Raw genomic sequence first — 26362 nt, 5'->3', positions numbered from 1 at the left:
AAAGACAACTTAAGCACAAAACATAATCCACTCTTCCTCCACTGAATTGCTCCCATTTAGCTCTTGAGTCAGTATGCTAAACTAAGGATTGAAGTTACACATTGGAGAACACCACAGGTAATCCAGATTTAAAACAATTTGATGGATAGAAAATAGTTGAAGTAAATGAATCCAAATAAATGGGTATTAACTTGAATAGGAGAATCTTGTCAAAATCTGCTATTGATGAAAGTAGAGGTGAACATGACTGAACATGACATTCTGAAGGGGCAGAAAGCAGTTTGATGAGCAGACAGTACAAAGATATAGTCAAATGTGGATAACTTTATTCTGGTGACCCTTTCAAAATGGGGTTACATTCCTAGAAAACAATCCATATAACAATTTTCCCCAAATATAAGGCCACATGTATACATGCATCAAATAACCTATGTTGAAAGAAATGCATTTTGAGAGGATATATTTGCTATTATTTTCACACAATTTCTCTGAGAATGAATTCTGTTCCATTACTGAAATATTTGAATCATGACTTTGAATTTGGTGAGGATAAGTTTCCATCACCCTAATGTCTGTGACATGGGGGCCTCAAATAATGCTTTTGGAATGATTGTATGTGCCCTTTTATTTAAAAAATTTGAATAATGTTGAACAGAAAATCTGGGGCATCAATTTTTTTTTAAAACAAGGATGCCATTAAATAGAGGTGCAATGAATTGTTAGCAGCACTTTAAATTTTTGGACAAGGAAGCAAAGAGGAAATGAGGAATGACAAATTAAAAGAAACAATAATTTATTTCCAGTTACACTATCCAGTTTTGCTGTTGCATTATGAAAGAATACCAAATCTATTAATGAGATATGGTTAAATTAAAAGCCATTCTCCTCCAATGGGACACAAGTACAATAACAATAGACAATAGGAGCTGGAGTAGGCCCTTTGGCCCGTCGAGCCAGCACCGCCATTTTACAGATCTTGGCTGATCACTACCATCAGTACCCCTTTCCAGCCTTATCCCCATAATCCTTAACTCCTTTGCCCACTAGAGTCTTATCTAACTCTCTTTTGAATATAATCAGCGAATCTGCCTCTACCACCCTCTGTGGCAGAGCATTCCACAGATTCACACTTCTCTGGGTAAAAAAATGTTTTCTCATCTCCATCCTAAAGGGCCTACCCTGTATTCTTAAACTATGCCCTCTAGTCCTCGTCTCCTATAACAAGAGAAGGAAAAATGAGAAAATCAAGTAGTTTCATAAGGAGAGACCTGATTGTTTGAAAACAACTGATTGTTTGCTGTTATTTATGATTCTGAAGGACTTTGTAACAGTCATGAGTTGCTAAATGTAGTTGGTTCAGTGCAATGCACTAAGAGTATTTAGTTTTAAAGTCACGATTCCACCATTCTATTTAATGCCTGATTTTTCTTTTAATTTTGTTTTCAGTTTTACAGACAAACTTTACAAACTTCATAGGGGATCACTCCTCCTCCACTTTACAGATCAATTTGTATTGAATCTTTATTTTCATCCTCCCTACTCCAACATTGACAAAGACAGATCTATGAATTATTAAAAATAACAATGCAAATACACTTTTTTAAAAAAAAAGCTGGGGTGGGAAATGCCGGCCATACCTCTAAATTATCTCATCATTCTCGACATTTCAGGACTTGTGTGAGCCTGTTGTGTCGACTTATTGCCCACTGTTCCCTTTTGAGAGAGGCATTGGGAAGGTTAATCACACTTGCGTCTCAATGTATGCAAGAATGGCTGACACATCTTAACAAAGATGTTGTGTCTCCCTCTTAAGTTATAGGTAATTTTCTCTAGGGGAACACAGCTCCTCATCTCCGTGTTCCATCATACAATGCTTAGTTGGGAGTCAGATTTCCAAGTAACCATTATGCACCTTCTGGCCACCGCCAAAGTGACTTTTACAAATTGAATTTGGTGTTTGGACAACCTCGAACTCATGTCCATAATATCCCCCAGCAGGAACAGCACTAGATCCTGTGGATATTCCACCCCTGTAATTTTTTCCAAAATATCCCCTCACTCTAATCAAAAGGGTCTCACCCTGGTGCATAGTTAGGTTGAGTGCACAAAGGTTCCAGTCTCTATGCCACATCTAAAACATGATTCTGAGATTTCTGGTGTTGTCTTGTGTAGATTTTGCAGCGTAAGATGCAGCTAGTGCAGGAAGTTGTACTCCATCAGCTTATATCTGGCATTAATAACTGTTGACCCGTAATGTTGACCCGACATAGGTCGAACCAGCATCGTTCGTGAATTGTTATTCCTAAGTTCAACTTCCATCTTTGCCTCGATTTATGGAGGCCTGAAATTTTGGAGCAGGAGATACATAGCTGAGATAAATTTACATGTGATCCCCTTTCAAATTAGAACCTCTATGTCACTACACAGCGGCAGGACCATAGATGGACCTAATTTGTCCCTCAGAAAAGATCTTATTGAAGATAGCAGAAGAAGATCTTATTTGATAAATCATGTTTGTTTTTTAATTGCTCGAATGACATGACCTGCCCCTTTTCATAACAATCCTCAATACACCTGATCCCTTTCTGGCACCAGGTGTCCAGGATCTTGTTACCTGTGGTCATAAAAATTAATTTATTCTAGGTAGGTGTATTTTGAGGGACAGCCCTACTTTTAACCCAATAATGTGGTTTATCTTTTGCCGCATTTGGATTACGTGCTTTAATATAGGGCTGTTAGTTTTTTTTGGATTATTAATTTAGTGTCCCATTTATATATAATTTCTTCTGCTATTTTCTCCCCTACGATACGTAGACCAATTTGTGCCCAGGAGGGTAAACCATCCCCCTCAAAGAATGATGTGATTAACCTTAACTGGGCTGCCCAATAGACTTCAAGCCTAACTCCTCCAAGACTGTAATCCCAAGTCAATTTCTCCAAGGAGACTCTGGCTACCTTATTCCTCCAAAGAAACTGACTCACTCATCTGTTAAGTGTATTACAGAAACTCTGGGGCCATGGCATGGGCAAAGATTGAAAAAAATATTGTAACCTTGGCATCCTATTCATTTTAATGCTGTTAACCCTGCCTATCAACATTATGGGCAGGTTTGCCCATCTGTATAGTTCCTCCTCAATCTTCCAAAACGGGGAGATTATTCAGTTTATATCAATGTTGTAGATTTTGTTCCACCCTTATTCCCAGATACTTAATCCCCTTTTGTGGCCATTTAAAATTACTCTCATTGATATTTCTCATAATCTCATTTTTTATTTCATTCTTATTTTAATTCATTTTGTATCCCAAGATTTTACCAAAATTACTTCAGTATAATTTGAAACCTGGTCAATGACCCTACCCTCTATCAAAATATATTAACACAATATCTGCAAGTAAGTTCATTTTGTGTTTTTTCTGGCCCACTTTAAATCCTTTGTTAACTGAATCCTGGCAAATGGCTTCCACTAATGGTTTGATAACTAATATGAATGGAGCTGGGGCCAGCGGACAATGCTGTCTACTAGACCTGGTCAGTGGGAAAGCAGAAGATATTTGCCCATTGGTGATAACCTTGACCTTAGGTTTATGGTATAATGCCTTGACTCCATTTATGAATGATTGTCCCAACCTGAATTTTTCCAGCACTTTAACCAAGAAGTCTCACTCCAGCCTATCAAAAGCTTTTTCTGCATCTAGTGCCACTGCTATACTTGGGTCCGCCCTTGACTGTGCCAGATGTATTCTATTAAAGTAGCCTACTTGTGTTGTCTGCCAATTGTCTTTTCTGCACGAACCCTACCTGATCTGGATTTATTAGCTTTGGCAAATACCGAGCCAATCTGTTTGCCAGAGCCTTGGCTATTATTCTATAGTCTATGTTCAGAAGTGAGATTGGTCTATAGGAAGATGGCTTTAGTAGTCCTTATCCTTTTTGGGAATTACTGTAATTATAGCCATTGAAAATGTCTCTGGGAGAGTATGTCTCAGCCACCTGTTCCACCATGTCCATGAGAGGTGGTATCAAAAGGTCCTGTGTAAAATTCTAGAGGGAATCCCATCCTCTCGCAGAGATTTGTTGGTTTGTAGTGAGCTCAGTGCTTTTACTATTTCTTCCTCGGAGAGGGGAGTATCTAATCCTTCCCACTCCTCAGGCTCTAAGTTTGATAATTCCAGGACAGAAATTCCTCTATTTTAGTGAAATTGCCTGTTGATTCAGATTTATATAATTTCATGTAGCACTGCCTAAATGCTTCATTTATTTCTTTTGGTTTATAAAAGATTCTGTCTGCCTCTTTTTGCATTGCATTAATTGTCCTTGTTGTTTCCTCCACCCTCAACTGTCAAGACAGTACCTATGGGCTCTTTCCCCCAGCTCGTGGTACCTGTGCTTGGATCTCAATGTTGCTTTGTCATCTTGTATGTTTGCATAGTATTGTACTTGAGCTTTTTATTTATTAGCGTTCTGTATTTTTCCTCAGAGCCTGATTTTTGGTAGTCCTTTTCAAAATGAGTTATTTCTTGTTCTAATTTATTAACCTCCCTTATGTATTTTTAATGCCTTTAGTATATCCAATTATTTGACCTCTCTGATAGCCTTTTAATATGTCCCATATCAGAAATTTGTTGGCAGTAGAGGTACAGTTTATCTCACAAAATATTTCTATTTGAGCTCTAATAAAACTTCAAAATTCCAGTTTTTTTCAATAGCCACAGGCTAAAGCACCACCTGTACACTGTAGCTTGTTTATCTGGCATGACAAAGGCAAATGATCTGATAATAGCCTTGCTGTGTATTCAGTTTCTACAATTCTGCCCTCAAGCTAGGCCAAGGCTTGAATCAAGTCAATGCTGGTGTAAGGATCATGTTGCTTTGAGTAGAAGGACTAATCCCTCTCCCTCAGATGCCAACGTCTCCAAGCCTCCACCAGATGTAACTCTTTCTTCAGGGCTGAAGTTCTTTTTGCCACCCTGGCTCTTGTCACTTTTTTTATCGATTAATCCAATTCTGGATCCAGGTAAATCTCCTCCATTTAAGAAATGTTCCCATATTTCTGCCAAGTGCAAAAAAATATATTTTTTATAAATTCTTCCTTGTTAAAATTGGGTACAGGGTTCCAAATATATTTGACAGTCTACCATTATAAATCTTCCCACTGGATCTATGACCATGTCTTCCACCTTTTCTGGAACATTTTTCCCTATTAAAATGGCTTCTCTCCTAGCCTTGGAGTTAAAGGTGGATGCTATCACATGCCCCACCCAACCCTTTTTTAATTAAAAAAATTTTTTAAAACACATAATTAAAGATAATTCAAAACAATACAAATACATGTGGTATATAGAAGAAAGATAAGAACCCCTCTATCCCCCTACAAAAGAAGAAAAAATAATAGCAAGAATAGGACAAGAGACCTTCAACAGGGGTGCCTATTAATTTAAAATCTCTTATAATAGACTGAGACTTAAGGAGAAGGGTATGTCAGAGCTTTATTTGAATATTAACACCCATATTTTGTAAATAAGGGCTTCATATCTTCCAAAATATATAATAATTCTCTTAAATTGTAAGTAATTTTCTCAAGTGGTATATGTCCAAACTTCGGCATGCCATCTTTCTATACCCAAATCCATATCTGACTTCCAAATTAAAGGAATATATTTTCTTTCTATTTCTAAAGCAATTTGAACAAACTTCTTTTGATACATATTCAATTTCAATTTAGGTTTAACACCCTTAATGCCACTCAATAAAAATAACTTTGGATCCTGTGGGAATTTAATCCCTGTTATTCATTCCAATAAGTTACCTATTTCTGACCAAAAAGGTTTAACTTTAGGATGCTGCCAAGTAGAATGGAAAAATAAACCAATTTTCTGTCCACATCTAAAACATAAATCAGACAGAGTCTGATTCAATTTTTTAAATGTATATGGTGTTAAATATGAATAAAATTATATGGCATCATTCTATATCTCACATTTATTGTACTTTTCATATTTTCTCTACATATCCAAATCCAATCTTGTTCATCTGTTTGTTTATTCAAATCTATTTCCCATCTTTGTCTAGAATTATGAAGCCCTATTTTTCTGTCTTTCTTTTGTATTAACCTATACATCATTGAAATAAATTTCTTTAAATTTCCATTACATAACAATAATTCTAATTCTGTCTCTACTAGTAATAATGGCTCCTGACCATAATTTTCACATAAAATTTTATAACTTGATCTAGTATTCTCCGGTATTTTGAACTTTTCCTTCAATCTATTAAAATAAATAAATTTCCCTGCTTCAAAAACATCTTCTATCTTCTTAATTCCCTTACCATTGCTAAATCTTTAAAAATTTATTTCCCATGGAAAATGGAATCAATCTATTCTGAAATAGTGGTGTTTTCCAGACAATAAACCTCCTCCCTTGAAATTTCTTTATCAACCTTATTTCAAAGCTCAATTAAATGCTTCAATATAGGAGTCTCTCTATTCATTGTTAACAACCTTAAATTCCATTTATAAATAAAATCTTGTGGGTTTTATTCCCCTATTTTATTAAGTTCCATATATACCCAAGCTGGAATTCTATTTAAATCATACAGCCCTTTTTAATTTTTGATGGTCGTTGTTTATAAGATGGGTCTCTTGTAAAAAGGCTGCATCCACCTTGTATTGGGAGGGGTTGTGGCTACTCCCTACCTAGTCAGAGGACACACCAGCTGCCAATCAAGGTTTGGTTAGTGCACACTTTGCCATTGGATTCATGTAAATTACCTGAACTGGACTCTCAAGCCTGCCTGTTTTTGGCTTTGAGCCATTTGCTGTTGTAATTAGAGTGACCCTGGTGGTATTGAGCCATTTTATCCATGCTAACTACCTGGGTTGGATCCTCCAGCATTATAAAGATGCCATGTGTTCTTTATTCTCCCTCTTTGCCGGCTTGGAACCACTCTGCTTCATTTCAGGCCTAGAAACGTGGAAGGGTGCTGGAGAAACTGTTGGTATGATGTGCACTGTTTAAAAGGGTTGGGAGCATTTAATTAGTGTCCCTTGAAACATAGAGCCGTGTCTACACCAAGTCAAAGATTGGTGGGGCATCGTAGTGATTTTTCTCCTTGATTATTGTATGTATCAGTTCATTGTGTGTGGGGATGTGTGTGTGTTTTGATTCCATGCTATTTTTCATGTTTGTTATTAATTGTCCACTATTACTTCCCACCCCGCTGCAAACTATGTGTGTGTGTTGGCTGAATCTGTTACCATTTCCCACATTTGCCTTCTGTAAATAAAATCCTTCCCTATCAAAACTGTGTGTCCAGTGTCCTTGCCTTTGAGACCTACCAAGCCTGTTTCTTCACTCACAACACACCTGCATTTTTTAACTTGTGCCAAGATTCAGTTTCTCTTCACCTTTCCATTTAAGCCATTGACATTGAAAATCATGAATTTAACTGTTTCCTCCATTGCCCCAGTACTCACTCTTTCACCAGATTTCTCTCTCTCTCTCTCTCTCTCTCCCTCTCTCCCTCTCTCCCTCTCTCCCCCCACCCGCCCCCCTCATTTACCATTCACCCAGTCCATTAAGTTCATCCTTTTAGATCAAAGCAAATCACATGTTATCTTTTCACCCAGCCCCTGTACTTCCCTTCACCCTGCCACCAGCCCAAGAACTCACGAATTTAACTGTTTCCTCCATTGCCCCAGTACTCTTTCACCAGATTTCTCTCTCTCTCTCTCTCTCTCTCCCTCTCTCCCTCTCTCCCTCTCTCCCTCTCTCCCTCTCTCCCCCCACCCGCCCCCCCCCCATTTACCATTCACCCAGTCCATTAAGTTCATCCTTTTGGCTCAAAGCAAATCACATGTTATCTTTGCACCCAGCCCCTGTACTTCCCTTCACCCTGCCACCAGCCCAAGAACTCACGAATTTAACTGTTTCCTCCATTGCCCCAGTACTCTTTCACCAGATTTCTCTCTCTCTCTCTCTCTCTCTCTCCCTCTCTCTCTCTCTCTCTCTCTCTCCCTCTCTCCCCCCACCCGCCCCCCCCCATTTACCATTCACCCAGTCCATTAAGTTCATCCTTTTGGCTCAAAGCAAATCACATGTTATCTTTTCACCCAGCCCCTGTACTTCCCTTCACCCTGCCACCAGCCCAAGAACTTTTTGCATCACCTCCCTTCTCACTGTGGAGCATGCACATTGCACCTGTCTTCCCACCTTACCACCCTCTCAATCTCTCTGGAGCTCACAATAAATGCTTTTCTCTCTTTTTTTTAAAGAAACATTTTTGATAAAGTGTGGTACTTATTTCTATAGTATTTACATTACTGCATTTACAGCCAATTATTTATAAGGCCTTTTTCCTTTCATTTTCTCTCTTGCCATCTCCCTTAGGAGTTTTTTGGGCAGCAGTCAGAGAATTTACGTATTTTAGTGCTTCTCTGGCCTTTAAAGAATTTCCTTCCACCCTCGGGAAAAAAACCTTGAGTTGCTGGGTATAATAAAGTAGACCCAATTCCCTTGCTCTTTGGGCTTTTTGAACTGGGCCAGTCACTTGGTGCTTTTTTAAGAGCACTGTGCTTAAATCTGGGTAAAAGAATATTTTACTCTCTTCAAATTCTTCATCTAGCCCCCATAACTGCTGCTCATGGGATCTTTTCTCTGTCCTGATATTTCGTAAGCCTCATCAAGACAGAGCGAGATCTCTGTCCTGGACCTAGCTTTGGAAGGGGGGATTGAGGTGCCCCTTCTATCTAAAGGTTCCCTGCCCCCCCCATTCTTTCTTTACCAATATCTCCAGGATCAACTCCCTAAAGAACAATTGGGTCTCTCCCTTCTACCTTCTCTTTTACCCCTAATATTTTTATATTATTTCTTTTACTTAGATTTTCAAGTCTATCTAATTTTTCACAATGTTTTTCTTTCTCTATTACCCAGACATCTCTGTCACTTACCAGTCTTTCCATATTATCTTCCATCCTTTCAACCCTTTCTTCTACCATAGTTACCCTCCCTGACAAAATGTCTCCAACTTCCTTTGATAATTTTTTTTTTTAATCCTTTATTTTGCTTTCAGAAGCCTCCACCACAGTTTCCATCATTCCTTTAATATCCCTCAAGAAAGGCTTCAGCCCCTCTTTCTTTCTGTCCTGTTTTTCTTTTCCTCTTGTCATTGGTGCGAGACCATCCTCCTCCGTATTATTTCCCATGCTGCTGCCTCCTGACAACCCGCCGCTGGATTGGAGTCATCCACATCACTGCCACGTCCACTAGGTTCACCCCACTCCAAGGGTATAATCATTTTTGTGACACTGCCTGCGCCTTTCCTTGCTCCTTCTGGTCTTTTGGCATGGGATTGTTGTTGCCTGTGCCTCCCTTCACCCCTCAGTCGCTCCTGATGCCAACGTCACCTTCAGACCTTCTCTCCCTCTGCACACGGGGCTCATCTTGCAGCGAAGGCATCGCCTCTTCGGCGGTGTCTGTGCTTTTTTCCGGGCCCATCAGCATGCGTGATCTGGTGCCTTCAGGATCTTGGGCAGGCAATCTAGGCACCTCATTCATCTATAGGGTGGGTTGCAACTCCAATTTTTTTTTCTCTGCCCCTGAATACCTTGGGCAGGCTCCGCTATTTTCCCCACCACGAGGCTTCTGTTCTTGATCCTTGCGGGGCACTGGAGTTGGGTTTCTTTTAAGATCATCTTTTTATCCTTCTTCCCCATTGCTTTAGTGTTTCTCTATTTCTTCCAGTATTTTTATTCCATTTTGTAAGTCTTTTTTGGCTTTTTTCTGCTCCCCACCCCCCCCCCCCCCACCCCGACGTTGAATTCACTTTGTTTTTCCTGGCTCTCTGGTTTTTTTGCTCCTACTCCCTCCTCAGTATCACGTGACTCCTATTCAGTGCCTGAAATGACCCTTCCTAATAATTTCATCCTCTGGCAATATAAATATCAAAAACAACCTCGGATAATTTAGTTCACCTCATAAGAGACCTTTATTTAAATTAGCCATATCATTGCAGTGACTCCTGCTAAGAGGGATGATGGGGATATTGGCAGCTGAAATTTTCTTACCATGTCATATAAGGATATTATACAAATGACAGGTTGCTTAACAGATTAACAGACATATCTACTGGAAAAATTAACAGGTTAAGCAGCATCAGTGGGAGATTGTCAACTGTCTTAATTGATGGATTCTGGCCCAAATATTTGAGCATTTCCCTCGAAGTCCATGGGAAGTTGCATTCTATTTTCTTTTCCTCTTGTCATTGGTGCGAGACCATCCTCCTCCGTATTATTTCCCATGCTGCTGCTTCCCGACAACCCGCTGCTGGGGGTGCTGGCTTGGGCAGAATGGTCTGTTTATCAGGATTAATTCCAATTGAGCTGCCACTAGGGGTGTTTGAGGAATAAAGGTCTTGTTCTATGGATAATGCCCAGTCAGTGTAAGTTCAGACACTGTGATCTTTGGGAATATTTTGATCCACTTAATTTTTATTTATACTTGCTTGTATGTAGAAAAGATGTGAAAAAGAATTGAGCAGATTATTGTAACTTTTGTGTAAAATTGCTTTTTTTTAGCAGTTTCTTTTTCAATCTGCATGATAGGCCACTAATGACTTTTAAAGAAAATTACCAGGTAACTTGAGTTAGCCCGATCTTAAGATGTAAAACGGACTGTGGGAGTTGTGGAAAGACTTCCTCGATCCTCCTTGAGCAGTTTCTGTTTCATCTCAGCATCCCTGCGGTCCTTCATTTGAAGCCAAAACATGAGAAGTGAAAGTATGGAGAATTATCTTATTTTTGTACTTGATGTGCTTTTGCGATTTTTAGATGCCAATTAAACTTACTGTGAAATAACTTCTTTCCTTTACATTATTCAATTCACAAGAATCAAAGATCAAACTGTTTAAGTATCTCTGGGTTTTGAAAAAAAGCCCTAAATTTTAAATGATAGGTGTCAAAGCAGCACTGGAAATTAATTGTTCTCAAGTTCATCTCCACCAGTTCAGTATTTAAAAAGACTAATCAATTAGTGTACATACTGTAATTGAATGATAGAGAATAAGTTAAACTGAGGAAGAATTTATTCATTCAGTTGAATAGACTCTTATCAAAGTTTTGAAGATTTTATGGACATTAATAAATTGAGCCATCATAATTGTTTGGCAAATAATCCATCATGGGAAATGGAATTTCAATGTATTTTTTTATCCTATCAATTAGGATTAGCAGGTTGGGTATAGGGTATTTTGTGAAAGAAATAGATGAGGCGGACAAGAATGTAATATTGCTGCTGTCAGAGGTTGCAGATGGCAGATGGAAACATCCTATTAAATCAGTTAGTTAAATTAAAAGAAAAAGATTATGGAGCAACAAACATCTCACAGTGAACATCAAGCTCAAGGTGTATCAGGTGTATGACCTCAGCACCCTGTTTTATGATAGCGAATCGTAGACAATGTATACCAGGCAAGAGAACTGGCTTGAGAGCTTCCATCACTGATGCCTTCAACGCATCCTGGATATATCCTGGCAGGACAGATTCACCAACACCAAGATTCTAGATGAAGCCAGTTCTCTCAGAATGCATCTCTTGCTGTGTCAGAGACAACTTCAGTGGCTTGGCCATGTATACTGTATGGAGGATGGTCGCATCCCAAAGACCTGCAGTACAGTTGTATGGCTGAAGGATCTCAACTCACCGCCCAGCTATAGTTGCAGTTCAAAGATGTCTGCAAGCATGATCTGAAACTCACAATGATATGCTCAACCGGGAGCTCCTTGCTGATGACCGTGGCCACTTGAGAAGTACTGTGAGAAAGGGTACAAAGAGCAGACAAACCATCTGGAGGACAAGAGGACATGGAGGAAGCAGAAACAACAAAGCTAGTCGACTACAATCCATCATTATGACTTCATTTGCAATGAGTGTGGTAGAGACTGTCATGCCAGAGAGAGCCATTATGAGTTATTCCAGACGCTGCTCTAAAATCAGCTGACTATTCATGGTGCTATCATTGTCTTCCGATTAATGTTCTGTAATAATCATGCCCTCATAATTTGATACATTGTGAGGTATCTCCAGAATAATGGCTTGGTGTTCCATTTATGAATAATAGCCTGTATCTGGGAGAGTTAATTATCATTTTATCGTCCAATCATGCACTCAATTGTCTTATGACCCTCCTTTCATGAAGACTTCAATAAGAATAACAAATGATCTTCAGGTTGGCACTGAATTTCTTTATCATCTCATGTTTGATCCAAATCCCCTCGCCCTGCCATCTGTTGTGCAATAAAAGTTGAACTCCAAGGCTGACTAAAGTGCAACAAAACTAACAACAATATCTTCCTTTACCAAGTCAGGTCTAAGGCTGCCTTAGAGGAGAGAGAGAGGGGGTGAGAGCAGCTGGAATGGATGTGGAGGGGAATTTCAAATATTAGCATCTTGGCAGCTAACATCTCAGTTGCCAATAGTGTAAAAATTCAATGTCAATACTTGAAAGTTTCAAATTGAAACAGACAATTTGGAAGCAATTCTATTTTGAAAAGGTTAAATGTTGGAAGAGTTTGAAAATGATGAAACTTCTCAGATTCAAAGTATTTTTCAATTGAAGGTCGATATGGAATAATAAAAAAAAGGATGATTAGTGAATTGAACTTGGTGACATTAGATTATGAGGAACGGCATTTTGTGTTTGCAGACAGTACGATGGTGGAGGGCAGCCAGCAGTGTAATGGAACAAACGTAGAGCCTGAAAAGGTTTGAGTTGCAGTTTTGGCAGCTATGTCAGTATTATCAAAGTTGTCAATGGAATAGTGAAATATGGTGTGAAACTCCCTCGGCTTGATGACGCAAATTATAAACAGTCCAGCCCTGAAACAGTTACCAGGGATGAGGTGAGAGCTGAAGCTAGGAAATGGAATAAAATGGCAATCGATGGAAATGGCCATTAGGTCAGGTAATGGTGGTTGTCAGAGTTGACACTGATGTTGTTAGAACTTGATTCAATCCAGGAAGAAAGGCAGAAAAGTAAATAGATTGGGTGGAGCATGTTTGGGGTAGTGACATTGAGAGGACAGCAGGAATGAGAGACAAGTAAATCAAAGGGAGAAAAAGTGGAAGTGGAAGAGATAAATTCTGGTTTGGGGCAGCAACCAAAACAGACATGACCAAGCACAGCAAAAGCTGTCCCTCCCATGCGCACTCAAACTTCTTGAAGCAGAACTGAGGTATCTGTTGCCAAGGGACCAGATTAAAATAATCAGGCTACTTATTCACTGACAGATTTCACTTGCCAGTTGTCAATCCAAATTTCACCATGATCTTCATTTCTCCTTAAGCATGCTTGGCTTGTCACATTTTCAGTGTCTAATGTTCCAGTTTGGTCATATTTTTCACAAATTAAATATAAAGACCTGCATTATTTTAGTTTCATATTTCATGTTGCAAGTCGAGGGTTAAATGCCAAAATGCCTCTCCAACATTACTCTTTGACCCTTTACATTTCCAACAGGGTGCGGGGGAGTCAGTAATGTTGATATCCTTCCCATCAATCCTTTTCCAGTTTTCCTTTCACTGCCACCTCCCCTCCTACCTTCTGGAGTGACAGTTTGTGACAAGTAACTATGGGACTTTGAAATAAGGAATTTGCTGTTCAATGACCAAACATCTATTTTCTTACTGCAGATGTTTCAATTCCCAGCACTCTGTAACTTCCCTATTATTATAATCTATGTAAACTTTTGAAGTATACCGCTCAACACCAACACATTTCACAATCTTTAATGCAAAACAAATCAGGAAAAATCCATCCAATTTGTCCCATAAAGCTATGAAAATTAGTGCATTGATTCCCTCCTCCCAATATGGAGCAAAAGAACATTCTGCAGACACAAAACAACGGCCTGAATATTTGAAAGACTAATGGGGAAACAAATTTAGGAATTCTTCACTCTTCCCCTTAGACTATTCAAGGGCAACAAATCCCATTGCGTTGATTCCCATTCCAGAATGCCAGAATCTGTTCTGCAGTGATATTTTGTGATGTGACCCAGCTCACTTGAAGAATGGTAATTCAGGAGCCGTGTGTGAGTCTGTTCTGTAAGTCCAGTAATCTGTGACAACTATATTGTTGTCAATTGTAGCATAAACAGTATTGTGGTATAAACTGTAGCATGAAACAGGAGGAAATCATGGGCTCAGTCGTGGAGAGGATCAAGCATTTCAAATTCCTGGGTGTTAAAATCTCAGAGGATCTGTCCTAGAACATCCATGTTGATGTAATCACAAAGAAGGCTCACCAGCAGCTATACTTTGTGAGGTTTCTGAGGAGATTCGGTATGTCACTGAAGACTCTCGTAAACTTATATAGGTGTACTGTGGAGAGCATTCTGGCTGGTTACATCACTGCCCGGTATGGAGGCACCAACTCTCAGGACCAGAATAAACTCCAGAGGGCTGTTAACTTGGCCTGCGACATCACAGGCACCAGACTTGACTCCATCGAGGACATCTACGTGAGGCAGTGTCTTAAAAAAACTTCTCCTCAAAGACCCCCACCACTCAGGTCATGCCTTCTTCACTCTGCTGCCATTGGGGAAAAAGGTACAGGAGCCTAAAGACGAGTACTCAGTGGCACAAGGTCAGCTTCTTCTCCACTGCCATCAGATTCCTGAATAATCAATGAACCAAAGACACTGCCTTACTTTTCATCCACTATTATTTTTAATTTTTATAGTAATGCTGTAAGATGGTTATATTATGAATGTTTACACTTTGACGCTTCTTCAAACCCCGAATTTCCCAACTTGTTCATGACAATAAATTCTGATTCTGAACTTCAAATACTTGGGAAGTGCACAGGAAGGCTGCCTATCCATCCACCTCACAACCCCCCCCCCCCACCCCTGCCTCAAACATTCCGCTCAAAGTACCCCACACATACATCGCAACATAATTTCAATTTTTCTTGTTCCTGTTTCAGTTGTTGCTCCAAACCAGAATCCATGAGTTCCATTTCCACCTTTTTCTCCTCTTGGTTTATTTTCCTCCTCACTAATTGAATCCTTTTTGACACTGTGCCTTCATTTAATTCTTCTCACCTGGAAATCACTGCCCCAAGCTTGCAACATTCAACATATCTACACTTGTGTTTCTTGTTCTTGCTGGTCTCCCTCTTGGGTAAGCCTAGGACAGTCCTCTGTTAATGACCAGACATCACCATTGTCACATTTCAGCCACATCAGTGTGAAGCCATTTGAATGTTTAGTCACAGACTGCATCTCCAGGCCACATTCAGTGTGCCTGTTGACCCTGAATAAGCCACGCGCATTGATCTAGAATTCTAGACACAAATATGTTCTATTAGAGTTTGGCGATTGTAGCAAAAGATGGGACAGTAACCTGAGTGAAAAAAAAAAATTCAATGCCATCTTGCAACTAATATTTTCTGAAAGTCAGCACCCAATTGTGTCAAAGTTTAAATTGTCATCTTAGGAAGCATCACTGAATAGGAAGAACAGCCAAATCCTGAGGATAATTGGGAAGATGGATATGGATCATTGCTTTAATTATGATGGTTGTCAGTCAGGCTATGTTTACTGAAGTAAATTTGTTCAGACTAAAACTCAAAGCATTTGGTAGTCTGTTTATAATGTTTTCTTATAAATGAAAGCAATACTATTAAGTCACTAATCAAGTACATTTTGGTATATTGATTTGTAATGTGCCTTTATTGGTTCAAATGGTTATTGTACAATATATTTTGCTGAATAATATGCTTTGAAATTATTCTAATGTGGATCAGAATGACTGGGAGGATTAAAGGATTGAAGATTAAAAAATTATATTGGAAAATAATCCATTCGAGGTTGGGGAAGTAAGAGGAGAGAGTGAGAAAGATGAGGGGAGTTACATGTAAAAAGACCATACAAGGTTGGCTAGTGAGATGCTTCGTAATTTGATTGTTCTCTCTTTAACAACAACTTTCAAATTGAGAAAACCAAGGATTTAACTTTTATTTGATTTCTTTTCTTCTATGGTAGTGTACATTTCAAAAAGAATAATAAACGAAGTAAACACCATTTGTAGAAGTACATCTGAGCACTCTTGAGATCACCATGAAGATTTGTAACATGCAGAATGTGCAGCGCTTTTGTAAATCCTCACCATTACATTGTTTTACAGAAAATATGGGATGTGTTAAGTCAAAGAACTTCTCCGAAGAACCAAAAGAATTGAAGGAAAATAGAGTACGTAAATCTGAATCAGCTATTTATGTGAGAGATCCAACATCCAATACACATGTGCCAGTAAGTAGAGGAGGTAAAGGAATAGCCTTATTGCACAAAGCGAGGCATAGATGCATGACTGGTCTCCTTAAAAATCAATTGTTCCCATCACAAACCTATGGACTAAAAATTATGATTTGATTTGATTTGCCAATTAACTTTGCATTGTTAATGACCAGTGCTGTATCTTATTTTTACATTATCTATCAAATATAGTCTTTTTTTAAATGTTAATGTTAAAATGCTTCTTTCATCCAACCTTGCCTACCCCATTGTATTTTTCCCTTTCTTCTATTTCATCACCCTCTCTGCTTTCATCTCATTCATAACTGAAGACTACTTTATGAGAGGCATTGCTAGGGTAGGCAGCCAGCACCATTTTCCAAGGGTGGCGATGGCTAATGCCTAAAGTCATCTGTTTAAGGTGAGTAAAGTTTTGTTGAGAAAATCGGAGGTAGTATTTTATGTACAGAATGGTAGGAGTCTCGAATGTATTGCCAGGGGTGGTAGTGGAGGCTGGTGTATCATAGACATTTAAAGGACTCGTACAGATACCTGGATGTAAGAAAAGTGGAAGATTCTAGCTGTGAGGGAAGGAAAGGTTAGATCAATGGCTCTCAACCTTTTTTCTTTCCATTCTTTAAGTATTCCCTATGCTGTAGGTGCTCTGTGATTAGTAAGGGATTGCTTAAGGTGGTATGCAGGTGGAAAGAAAAAGTTTGAAAACCACTCTTTTAATCGTAACTAATTGACTCATTGTGTGCACTGTTTCATAACTCCAAAGGAAATGGGCCAACGACAATTTTTCTCAAGCAAAGTATTTCAATAACAATTATGACAATAGACAATAGACTATAGGAGCTGGAGTAGGCCCTTTGGCCCGTCGAGCCAGCACCACCATTTTACAGATCATGGCTGATCACTACCATCAGTACCCCTTTCCAGCCTTATCCCCATAACCCTTAACTCCTTTGCCCACTAGAGTCTTATCTAACTCTCTTTTGAACATAATCAGCGAATCTGCCTCTACCACCCTCTGTGGCAGAGCATTCCACAGATTCACACTTCTCTGGGTAAAAAAATGTTTTCTCATCTCCGTCCTAAAGGGCCTACCCTGTATTCTTAAACTATGCCCTCTAGTCCTCGTCTCCCCCATCATTGGGAACAAGTAATCCGACTTCACCCTGTCTATCCCCCTGATCATTTTGTATACCTCAATCATGTCCCCCCTCATCCTTCTAAACTCCATCGGATACAAGTCCAGTTTTTCTAGCCTTTCAGCATATGTCAACCCCGCCATCCCTGGAACTAACCTTGTAAATCTGCGCTGCACACCCTCTATAGCTAGTATGTCCTTCCTCAAAATTGGAGACCAGAACTGGACGCAATACTCCAGGTGGGGTCTCACCAGGGCCCTGTACAACTGCAGAAGGGCGTCTCTGTTCCTATACTCCAATCCCCTCTTTATGAAAGCCAACATGCTATTAGCCTTCTTCACAACTTTCTGAACCTGCATGCTAGTCTTCAGTGACCGGTGAACAAGTACTCCCAGATCCATTTGCTCCTCCCCACTCCCTAGCTTGTCTCCATTTAAATAATACTCTGCTTTCCTATTATTGCCCCCAGAATGGATAACCTCACATTTGCTTACATTGAACGTCATCTTCCATTCAGCAGCCCACTCCCCCAACCTGTCCAAGTCCCTCTGCATTTTCCTGACATCCTCCTCACACCCCACACTGCCACCCAGTTTTGTGTCATCTGCAAATTTGCTCAAGTTATTAATAATCCCCTCATCCAAATCATTTACATAAATTACAAACAACTGAGGACCCAATACCGATCCCTGCGACACTCCATTCATCACATCCTACCATCCTGAAAAAGACCCGCTTACCCCAACCCTTTGTTTCCTATTTCTTAACCAATTCCCTATCCATGTCAGCACCTTACCTCCAATACCATGCTCCCTGATCTTGCCCACTAGTCTCCCGTGTGGTACCTTATCAAAGGCCTTCTGGAAGTCCAAATACACCACATCCACAGGCTCTCCCAAGTCCACCCTCTTTGTCACATCCTCGAAAAATTCCAGGAGGTTAGTCAAGCATGACTTACCCTTAAGGAATCCATGCTGACTAGCCCTTATACTATTATTTCTGCCTAAGTGTTCTGCTATTACTCCTTTTATGATAGACATCTTCCCCACCACCGACGTCAGGCTGACCGGTCTATAATTTCCCGTTTTCTCCCTCCCTCCCTTCTTAAAAATCGGCACCACATCAGCCACTCTCCAATCCTCAGGGACCTCCCCTGAATCTATGGAACTTTGGAAAATGTCGACCAGTGCTTCCACAATTTCCATAGCAACTTCTTTAAGCACCCTGGGATGCAGCCCATCAGGCCCTGGGGATTTATCAGCCCTCAGTCCCAACAATTTACTCACAACCTCCTGTTTCTGGATCCGGATATCCATTAGATCCCCTACTTCCCCAGGAAAGTTCCCCAAGTCTCTTGACACCTCATGACCATTACCCCCTAACTGACCATAACCTATATCCTCCTTGGTGAAGACAGTTGCAAAGTATTTGTTAAATTCCTCAGCCATCTCCTTGTTTCCGGTAATAATTTCACCTTTTTCCATTCTTAATGGACCAATTTTGGACCGAACCAATTTCTTCCTCTTCACATATTTAAAAAAGCTTTTGCTATCCTCCATTATATTATTTGCTAATTTCCTCTCGTACTTCATTTTCCCCTCTCTTATGACTTTCTTAGTTACCCTCTGATGCTCTTTGAAGGTTTCCCAATCCTCTAACTTCCCACTCCGCTTCGCTATCCTATACTTACTCCCTTTGGATTTGATATTACACTTGATTTCATTAGTTAGCCACGGCTGCCATTTGCATCTCCTAGAGCCTTTCCTCCACTTTGGAATAAATTTGTCCTGAAACCTGTGAAAAATGTCCAAAAATACCTGCCATTTTTCCCCAGTTGTCCTCCGAGCTAGTGTATCTTTCCATTTTATTTTGGCTAGCTCCTCCCTCATAGCTGCATAATCCCCTTTATTTAACTGCAGTACAGATGCTTCCGACTTCCTTTCTTTTTCCCTTTCTAATTGCAGCTCAAAAGCAACCATACCATGGTCACTATTCCCTAATGGCTCCCCTACATCAAGGTCACTTATTAACTCTGCGTCACTGCACAGCACCAAGTCCAGAATCGACTTCCCCCTGGTAGGTTCCTCCACTAGCTGCTCCAAGAAAGTATCTCATAGACATTCAATAAACTCAGTCTCTTGTGCTCCTGCCCCCGTCTGATTATCCCAGTCCACCTTCAAGTTAAAGTCCCCCATAACTACTGTATTACTACCACTTTGACATGCCACTCTTAATTCCTGATTTATACTTCTACTGATATCTAAGCTACTTTTCGGAGGCCTGTAAATGACCCCCTTTATGGTCCTCATGCCTTTACAATTTCTTAATTCTATCCAAACAGACTCTACCCCACCTGTTTCAATGTCTTTCCTTTCAAACGTCTGAATTTCATTTCTTACCAACAGAGCTACCCCACCTCCTCTTCCTAACTTTCTGTCTTTTCTATAGGACGTGTACCCTGGAACATTTATTTCCCAATCCTGCCCTTCCCGCAGCCATGTCTCCGTTACTCCGACAATATGATAACCTCCCATTGCCATTTGTGCCTCAAGCTCATCCATTTTATTCCTTACACTCCGTGCATTCATACACAATATCTTGATACCATATCTCCTTTCTCCCTCCACCTTTGTTCTCGATGCACTTGCCCCTACTCTCCTATTCTTTTTAGTTCCCTTTTTCCTTATTGTTTCACCGTCTAACGGAAACACCCCTATATTCACTCTCCTATCTGCTTCCCTATCAGTCTAGAGCATTGATTCTCAGCCTTCCCTTTCCACTCACAAACCACCTAAAGCAATCCCTGACTAATCACTGAGCATCGATGGCATAGGGATTACTTAAAGTGGTATGTGAGTGAAAGAAAAAGGTTACAAACCACTGGGTTAGATTGATGTGGAATAAGTTAATATATGGTTGGTACAACATTGTGGGCCCAATGGGCTATAGTGTGCTGTATTGTTCTTTGCTCTGTAATGTCCACATTTGTCACCTGATCCCAATGTTATAAATTATCTACCCATTAATGATCTCCTGTTTTGAGTACAAGATCATTTCCCAGATGTACTTTTTGTTTGATGCATTTACATTGTTATCCTATGCAAAAACTTTAATCTATTGCTGTACCTTTTACCTCGATAAATGAGGCCTATTCTCTAATGGCATTCTCTTTGACTCTGGACTGTTTCCCCTGGACTTTTCTACAGACTTTGCCACCATGTACCATGCCATTCTCCAATTTTTGATCCATTGTGGGTGCCTCTTGCTTAAAGAATTGTGAAAATATGAAATAGTCCATTCAGCCCCTCCTGCATGGAAATCCATTCAAAGTCATGATGTGTCTCTTTGGAGCTTTATTTCATTTCTTTTGATGCCCCTTAAGAGCACCAATCTTAACAGGTGTTCATTGCCTTTGGATCAGGTGGCATTTGTGGACATTGCGGAACATAGAACAGTACAACACTCTACAGGTCCTTGGGCTCACAATGTTGTCCTTACCTATATAAACATTACCCATCAATCTAACCCTTCCCTCCCTCACTGTTCCAATCCTCTATTTTTCTTACATTCATGTATCTATAGAAGTCTTTTAAATATCTCTGTTGTACCAGCCTCCACCACCAGCCCTGGGAATGCATTCAAGACCCCCACCACCATTCTGATTTATATGACTCTCTCAAAATGGATCACCTTGTATAACTTTTTCCCTCTTCTTGATGTCTCGCCAACTCATGAAAGAGGTTTAGAGATCCCATCAAAAAGTGCAAAGCTTGTGCTCATGCAATGGAGCAAACACAGTGTCACACTGCAAACTCTGGTTAGTTCATTGCCATGGGTGCTCTGGATATGCTTCACAGACTGAAGGTGTAACTTAGTTGCGTCTGTGGACCATGATGAATGGGGGGAGGGTGGTTGCTTCCATAAATCCCTTCCCTAATCATCCCCTTGCCTTTACCTCTCTGGCTGGTTTGCCTATAAAGGTCAAGATCACTGACATTAAAGACCTTAGCCTCTAGTTCACTCCACATCACCTTTCCCAGTTTGCTGTGTGCAACAACATTCATTCTTTGGCTTGGCTTCGCGGACGAAGATTTATGGAGGGATATGTCCACGTCACCATGTTCTTTAGGGAGGACACAACTGCACTTTACACAAGCAAAACTGACTTTGGCTCACTCTCCTTTAGTAGAGACACTTAGCCTGAGTAGGAACGTAAATTTTCAAGGACATCGGGCTTCCCATAGGCTTAAAAATATGTCATTTTCTAGGAATTTTGCATTTCCTCAGAATCAAGCCTCCAACCCTCTGCATCAATCACAAAGGTATTGTTCCATGAACATAAGGCTTGCAGTTACTATTTATCAGCTGCAGATTCAGAGGGCTGGATCACAGAACATCCATGACTTCTACCTCTACCTCTACCCCTGCAACTGCTCCCCTTTGTAATGATAGTGATGACTCCACCAAGCCTCGCTGAAAATGCCATTGGATTCCATTAGAAGTGATTCACATATCTCCACAACTCTGGGGGAGGGTTCTTGTTCATACATTCCTGAGAGGGACTGGATCCATCATGTCATCAGCTCACCATAGACAACCTTGCCATCAGACAGGCAGGAACTTTACTCCAGGCCCCCCACTCAGAAGACAAAATAGAAGAATAAATGGCAGGTGGCAAAGAGGCATACTCTCAGGAGCAAACTGATTGAATAGAGATATTTTTAAGGAATTCCACCCCCACCCCCATCTTTTCTGATTCCATACCCAGATAATAAAAAATTAATCCCACCTTCATTTTGGTTTTTCAAATGTCAAGATCCCACACCAGAAAGGTTATAGTCAAGCCAATCCACAATTGATCCTAAATCCCATAACCATTGTTTACTTTTAAACCTGCAAGCTTATACAAAGCTCATCATAAAGTACTGGCTTGCATGAGGAGCAGAATATTCTTCTTTGTAAGGTACCTGTCCTCCAGCAGTACCTCCATTGAGCAGGGTATGACTTCCATCAACAATTGTCCTGTGGGATTCCTAAATGCCAAATATGATCTGCAACAATTCCAAATTCGTATCAGGTTTGAGATGGAATGCTTTATTTTCCTTTATCTCTTAGAATTTACAAACAAAACAGCAACCATTTCCATATATATCCACACTATCCTCCCTGGAAATGATCCCCTTTCATGATTCTCATCAGAATCTTCTGAAATATGACTAGTACTGAACCTCTCTATATCTAAATGACCTAACTACAGCTTGTCAGTCAGTGTCAGGTGAAAACAAACCTGCTTAACCTTGGAAGTGGAATCAGTCTGGTAGAGTGTGGTCACAATGGTTTCCTTGCCACCTTCCTGCTCTGTGGGAAGTTGTCCATTGATGAGGATAGTACTGGCAGGTCAGCGAGGACATTGCATCTCCTGAGACTTCAATAACAGAGTCCTGGGAGTGAAGAACACTATTAGACATAGGGCACAGTACATCCAAGAACTTTTTTTGCAGGGAAAATTACTCATTTCATAGGACCTCTGGAAATGTAATTGTTTTATAAACCCATGACTTCCTCAGCTACAGCAGGCTTAGCCCAAGTGACATTCGAACCAATAGGGAAGAGAACGGGCTGGAATGCCTCCATTCTGCTTGCTAGAGCAGAAGCCTATGGAAGGAAGCTTTGCCCCAAAAAGACCTGGTCAATAACAAAGTGCTGAAATGGAATAATTATCACAGTTGCTTTGCTCTAACTGTGCGTGAGAATTGTGCTCAGACCAAAGTGAGATGCTGAAGGGATCAGGAACTGTGTGAAAAAGATGATGGAGAAATTGTTTCCTCTATTGATACACAGGGTATGAAAAGTGTGAATGTTCTGCCTGTATGTGTGAGATACAGAGAAAAACCATGTCTAATAACTATCCATGGCATGTCTTCCTGCATAGTTTGCAGTTGGAGGGTTATGCATTCCAATTGTAATCTACAGACACTCCCTGCCACCTTTCTAACCTATTGTCCAAGCTACCTTGGTGCAGTGCACATGCCTCCAGAGTTTGAGCAAATTCAACAAAAGGTTCAAATCCAGAGGAGTAAAGCAAGAGTCATGATGCAGTGCAAAATCTGGTGTCAACTAGTGAAAGAATGGGTCAGTTGATGTGCAGTATTGACCCACTCGTCATCATGAAACAAGCAGTAAACTTGCATGCTCCAAGGTTTTTTTTGCTGATCCTAGTCCTGAATCACTATTTAGACTTCATTGGCATGAATAGTTACTGGGTAATCCTACAGCAACTCTTTAGTTCCTCTGATCTGCAGAAATATTGTGTATTCTTGATTGTCATTTCAGCTATTATTTAACAAGCTTTTGCTTTACATTTATAAAATAAAAACCAGTGTTAAAGAGTACAAAGCACTGCAGTATAATTTCTTTACCAATTTCTAATCATAACCTTTTGATTTTTAATCATAGAACTTGATCACTGACCCATAGTGAGGTGTACTTTGGACAGGAAGATTATTTTCCTTTTATTCGCTGCATTTCTGTTAATTTTAATATAATTTACATCTATGTTGTAAAATGCAATAAGATTCCCTGCTAAAAAGCAACGCAGTTGGAATTGTATTTTCTATGCAGTGGAATGAATTTGCACTTAAGATGAATAAAAGCATGTTCTTGTATCCTTGTGCATTTTGGAGGTCTCACTTCTACATGACATGGATAAAGCTATTTAGGGGTTTTTTTTTGAGATTTAATACAGTACTTTCTAAACAAAGCTTGGGCAGTTTATTTAATTTTGGATCTTTTTGAGTCTGTATAATGAAATGTTGGAATGTTGGGGGACAAAATCAAATATTCATGATCTGATTTGGGGGAGTGACTTGAATTAATAGACTGCCCTAGAACATACTCAACATAGAAATATTTTAACTATTTTGGCTTGTATAATATTGGTATTCTAGAACAAAAATATCTTGTTGCAGAATTCAAAGAAGGATTCTCACCTTTTACCTGGCCAGAAGTTTCAGAAGTTTGAAGGTAAATTTATAAGAATTAATTGCGGATATTTATTTCTAGCTTGATTATAGAATCAAATTAATACTATGCCTTCTGTTTGTCTGAGACAGAGACTGATGGCAAAGTTGTTATTGCCCTATACCCATATGATGGAAACCATGATGATGACCTGAGTTTCAAAAAAGGTGAAAGGTTAAAAGTGATTGAAGAGTAAGTACTTCCTCCAGCATTTACACTCATTTGCAGCAAGAAAATTAATATAAATGCTATTAATTTTATTTTTCTTGAACTCATTTGTAATCTTGTTTTTGCATGCTGCCCCTCTCTGCATCACCTGATAAGCAGATACCAGAAATATTTTGCCATTACAGACAGAAAGTTTATGTTCTGGTTACCCAAGGTCCAAGTGTACATAATTACAGAGAAACACAAAACCTGCAAAACCTGTTGGATAGGAAGAAAACCTCTTCAGAGAAATTACTGGTGGCAATTAGCACAATAATCTTCTGGGAAAGAGCACCAAGGATCAAACGTGAAGTATTTTAATAACCGTGTTGTTCCAATATTTCACCTATCTTGCATCTAAAGTGATGGGTAACATTTCAATAATCTGATGCCCTTCACACTTGCAGATCTTCCAGGCTATTGGATGTTATTGCTTTTAACGTTCAAATAAACTTCTATTTCACTCTTTTAGAAAAAAAATCAGCTGATCAATATATTTTTACAGTAAACTCTGAGTTTAAAGAGAAATATAAGCACTTTAGAGCCCAACCTTGGCTCCAGTCTCAATCCTACCCATGTCCCTCTACCCTAGTGCTCCAGGTACCACTATCAACTCTGACAGAACACCTGTTTACCTTCTGGATCTCCATTTGCATCACAGACTAATGCATGAGTCAGTTGGTGAATTTCTAAATAATCAAGAGATTGATGGCTTTACTGTAAGTTAAAATCTGCTCTACGTGTTCTGAAGTTAAATTTCAGTTTGTAACCAAGAGTACTTGGCTTGTTGTAACCAGAAGGACATTGCTTAATCAGTCCAGGAAATTCCTTACTGCATTGTTGCCAAGAAACCAGGGCAGTATGTAGCACGTCGAATGACTCAAAGATTTGTTGACTCAAACCGAGGCTTTTATTAACAAAAGACTAGAGCATAGTACATCAAGGTTGACCAGCCCAGACTGACCTGGATCTGGTTAGGAGCAGTCCTTTATGACCTGCCAGTGGGCGTGGCTATGGCTCTCAGCCAATCACTACTACTATATGTAAATACATACAAATATATACATTGGTGATAGTATCCTGTACTATCACACAGTAACAATGCTTCAATGTGCCAAGAGTAGCATGAGAGCTGTCTGAAAAAGAAGTGCTTACCTCATGAAACCATATCTCAGGACTGCACAAGTACTGATAAAGATTTCATACTAAAGTAGAGACATCTTGCTTAAATTATATTGGGCTTTGGTGAGACAGCATCACCAATATTGGGCATAGATCTCTTGAGTTGAGAACTGAAGTGTACAAAATTCTAATAGGGATTCTATTTTCTAAAAAAACTGGACATAGCTAAAGGATCCAGTGGATCAGATCAAAATTCTGCATGCCTGCTGGATTCAATAGTTTGATTGGCAACTAAATAATAAATGGGAGGAGTGATTTGAGTGAACATTCTGCTGTTTTTGAAGATTGGATACAAAAGATATGGATCATAATACATTAGCCATTTGGATTATCCTTCTCTCTCCTTGAAGAACTTTGGCTAATTTAATTTATGATAACAACATAAGGAAAAGAAGTATGAATAAGATGTTCAGCCCCTCTGCTATTTAATAACATCAATAACATCATAAGGCCATAAGATATACGAGCAGAAGTAGACCATTTGCCCTGTCAAGCCTGCTCCACCA

At 39.7% G+C, this 26362-nt stretch overlaps 1 protein-coding gene and 1 long non-coding RNA gene across 10 annotated transcripts in view; one reads left to right on the top strand and one right to left on the bottom strand.

Moving 5' to 3' along the window:
* lyn (LYN proto-oncogene, Src family tyrosine kinase) overlaps window positions 1–26362 on the top strand; it is a 108268-nt gene that overhangs the window by 13081 nt on the left and 68825 nt on the right. For 5 of the 8 annotated variants that reach the window (XR_011352313.1, XM_069921471.1, XM_069921476.1 and 2 more), the window contains exons 2-4: window positions 16187–16311; window positions 24416–24470; window positions 24560–24659. Coding sequence is in view for 7 of the 8 variants with exons in the window: in XM_069921471.1 (XP_069777572.1) it covers window positions 16192–16311; window positions 24416–24470; window positions 24560–24659 (275 nt within the window). In the remaining variant the exon portion in view is untranslated. Of the gene's footprint in view, window positions 1–12206; window positions 12225–16186; window positions 16312–24415; window positions 24471–24559; window positions 24660–26362 lie in introns of those variants that run through there. The other 3 variants (XM_069921474.1, XM_069921475.1, XM_069921473.1) reach the window with 2 other exon arrangements.
* LOC138755470 (uncharacterized) lies at window positions 1142–25621 on the bottom strand. 2 transcript variants are annotated; one of them, XR_011352316.1, is made up of 4 exons: window positions 25508–25621; window positions 22735–22888; window positions 10631–10744; window positions 1142–5052 (listed from the first exon to the last, which is right to left on the bottom strand). It is a non-coding gene; the product is annotated as an uncharacterized lncRNA (long non-coding RNA). The 2 variants fall into 2 exon arrangements; XR_011352317.1 differs by lacking the exon at window positions 10631–10744.

The sequence above is a fragment of the Narcine bancroftii genome, chromosome 2 (genome assembly GCF_036971445.1).
Source record: "Narcine bancroftii isolate sNarBan1 chromosome 2, sNarBan1.hap1, whole genome shotgun sequence".
Classification (NCBI taxonomy): Eukaryota; Metazoa; Chordata; class Chondrichthyes; order Torpediniformes; family Narcinidae; genus Narcine; species Narcine bancroftii.
The sequence above is the reverse complement of the archived record's forward strand: the minus strand, read 5'-3'. Positions and strand labels throughout refer to the sequence as shown.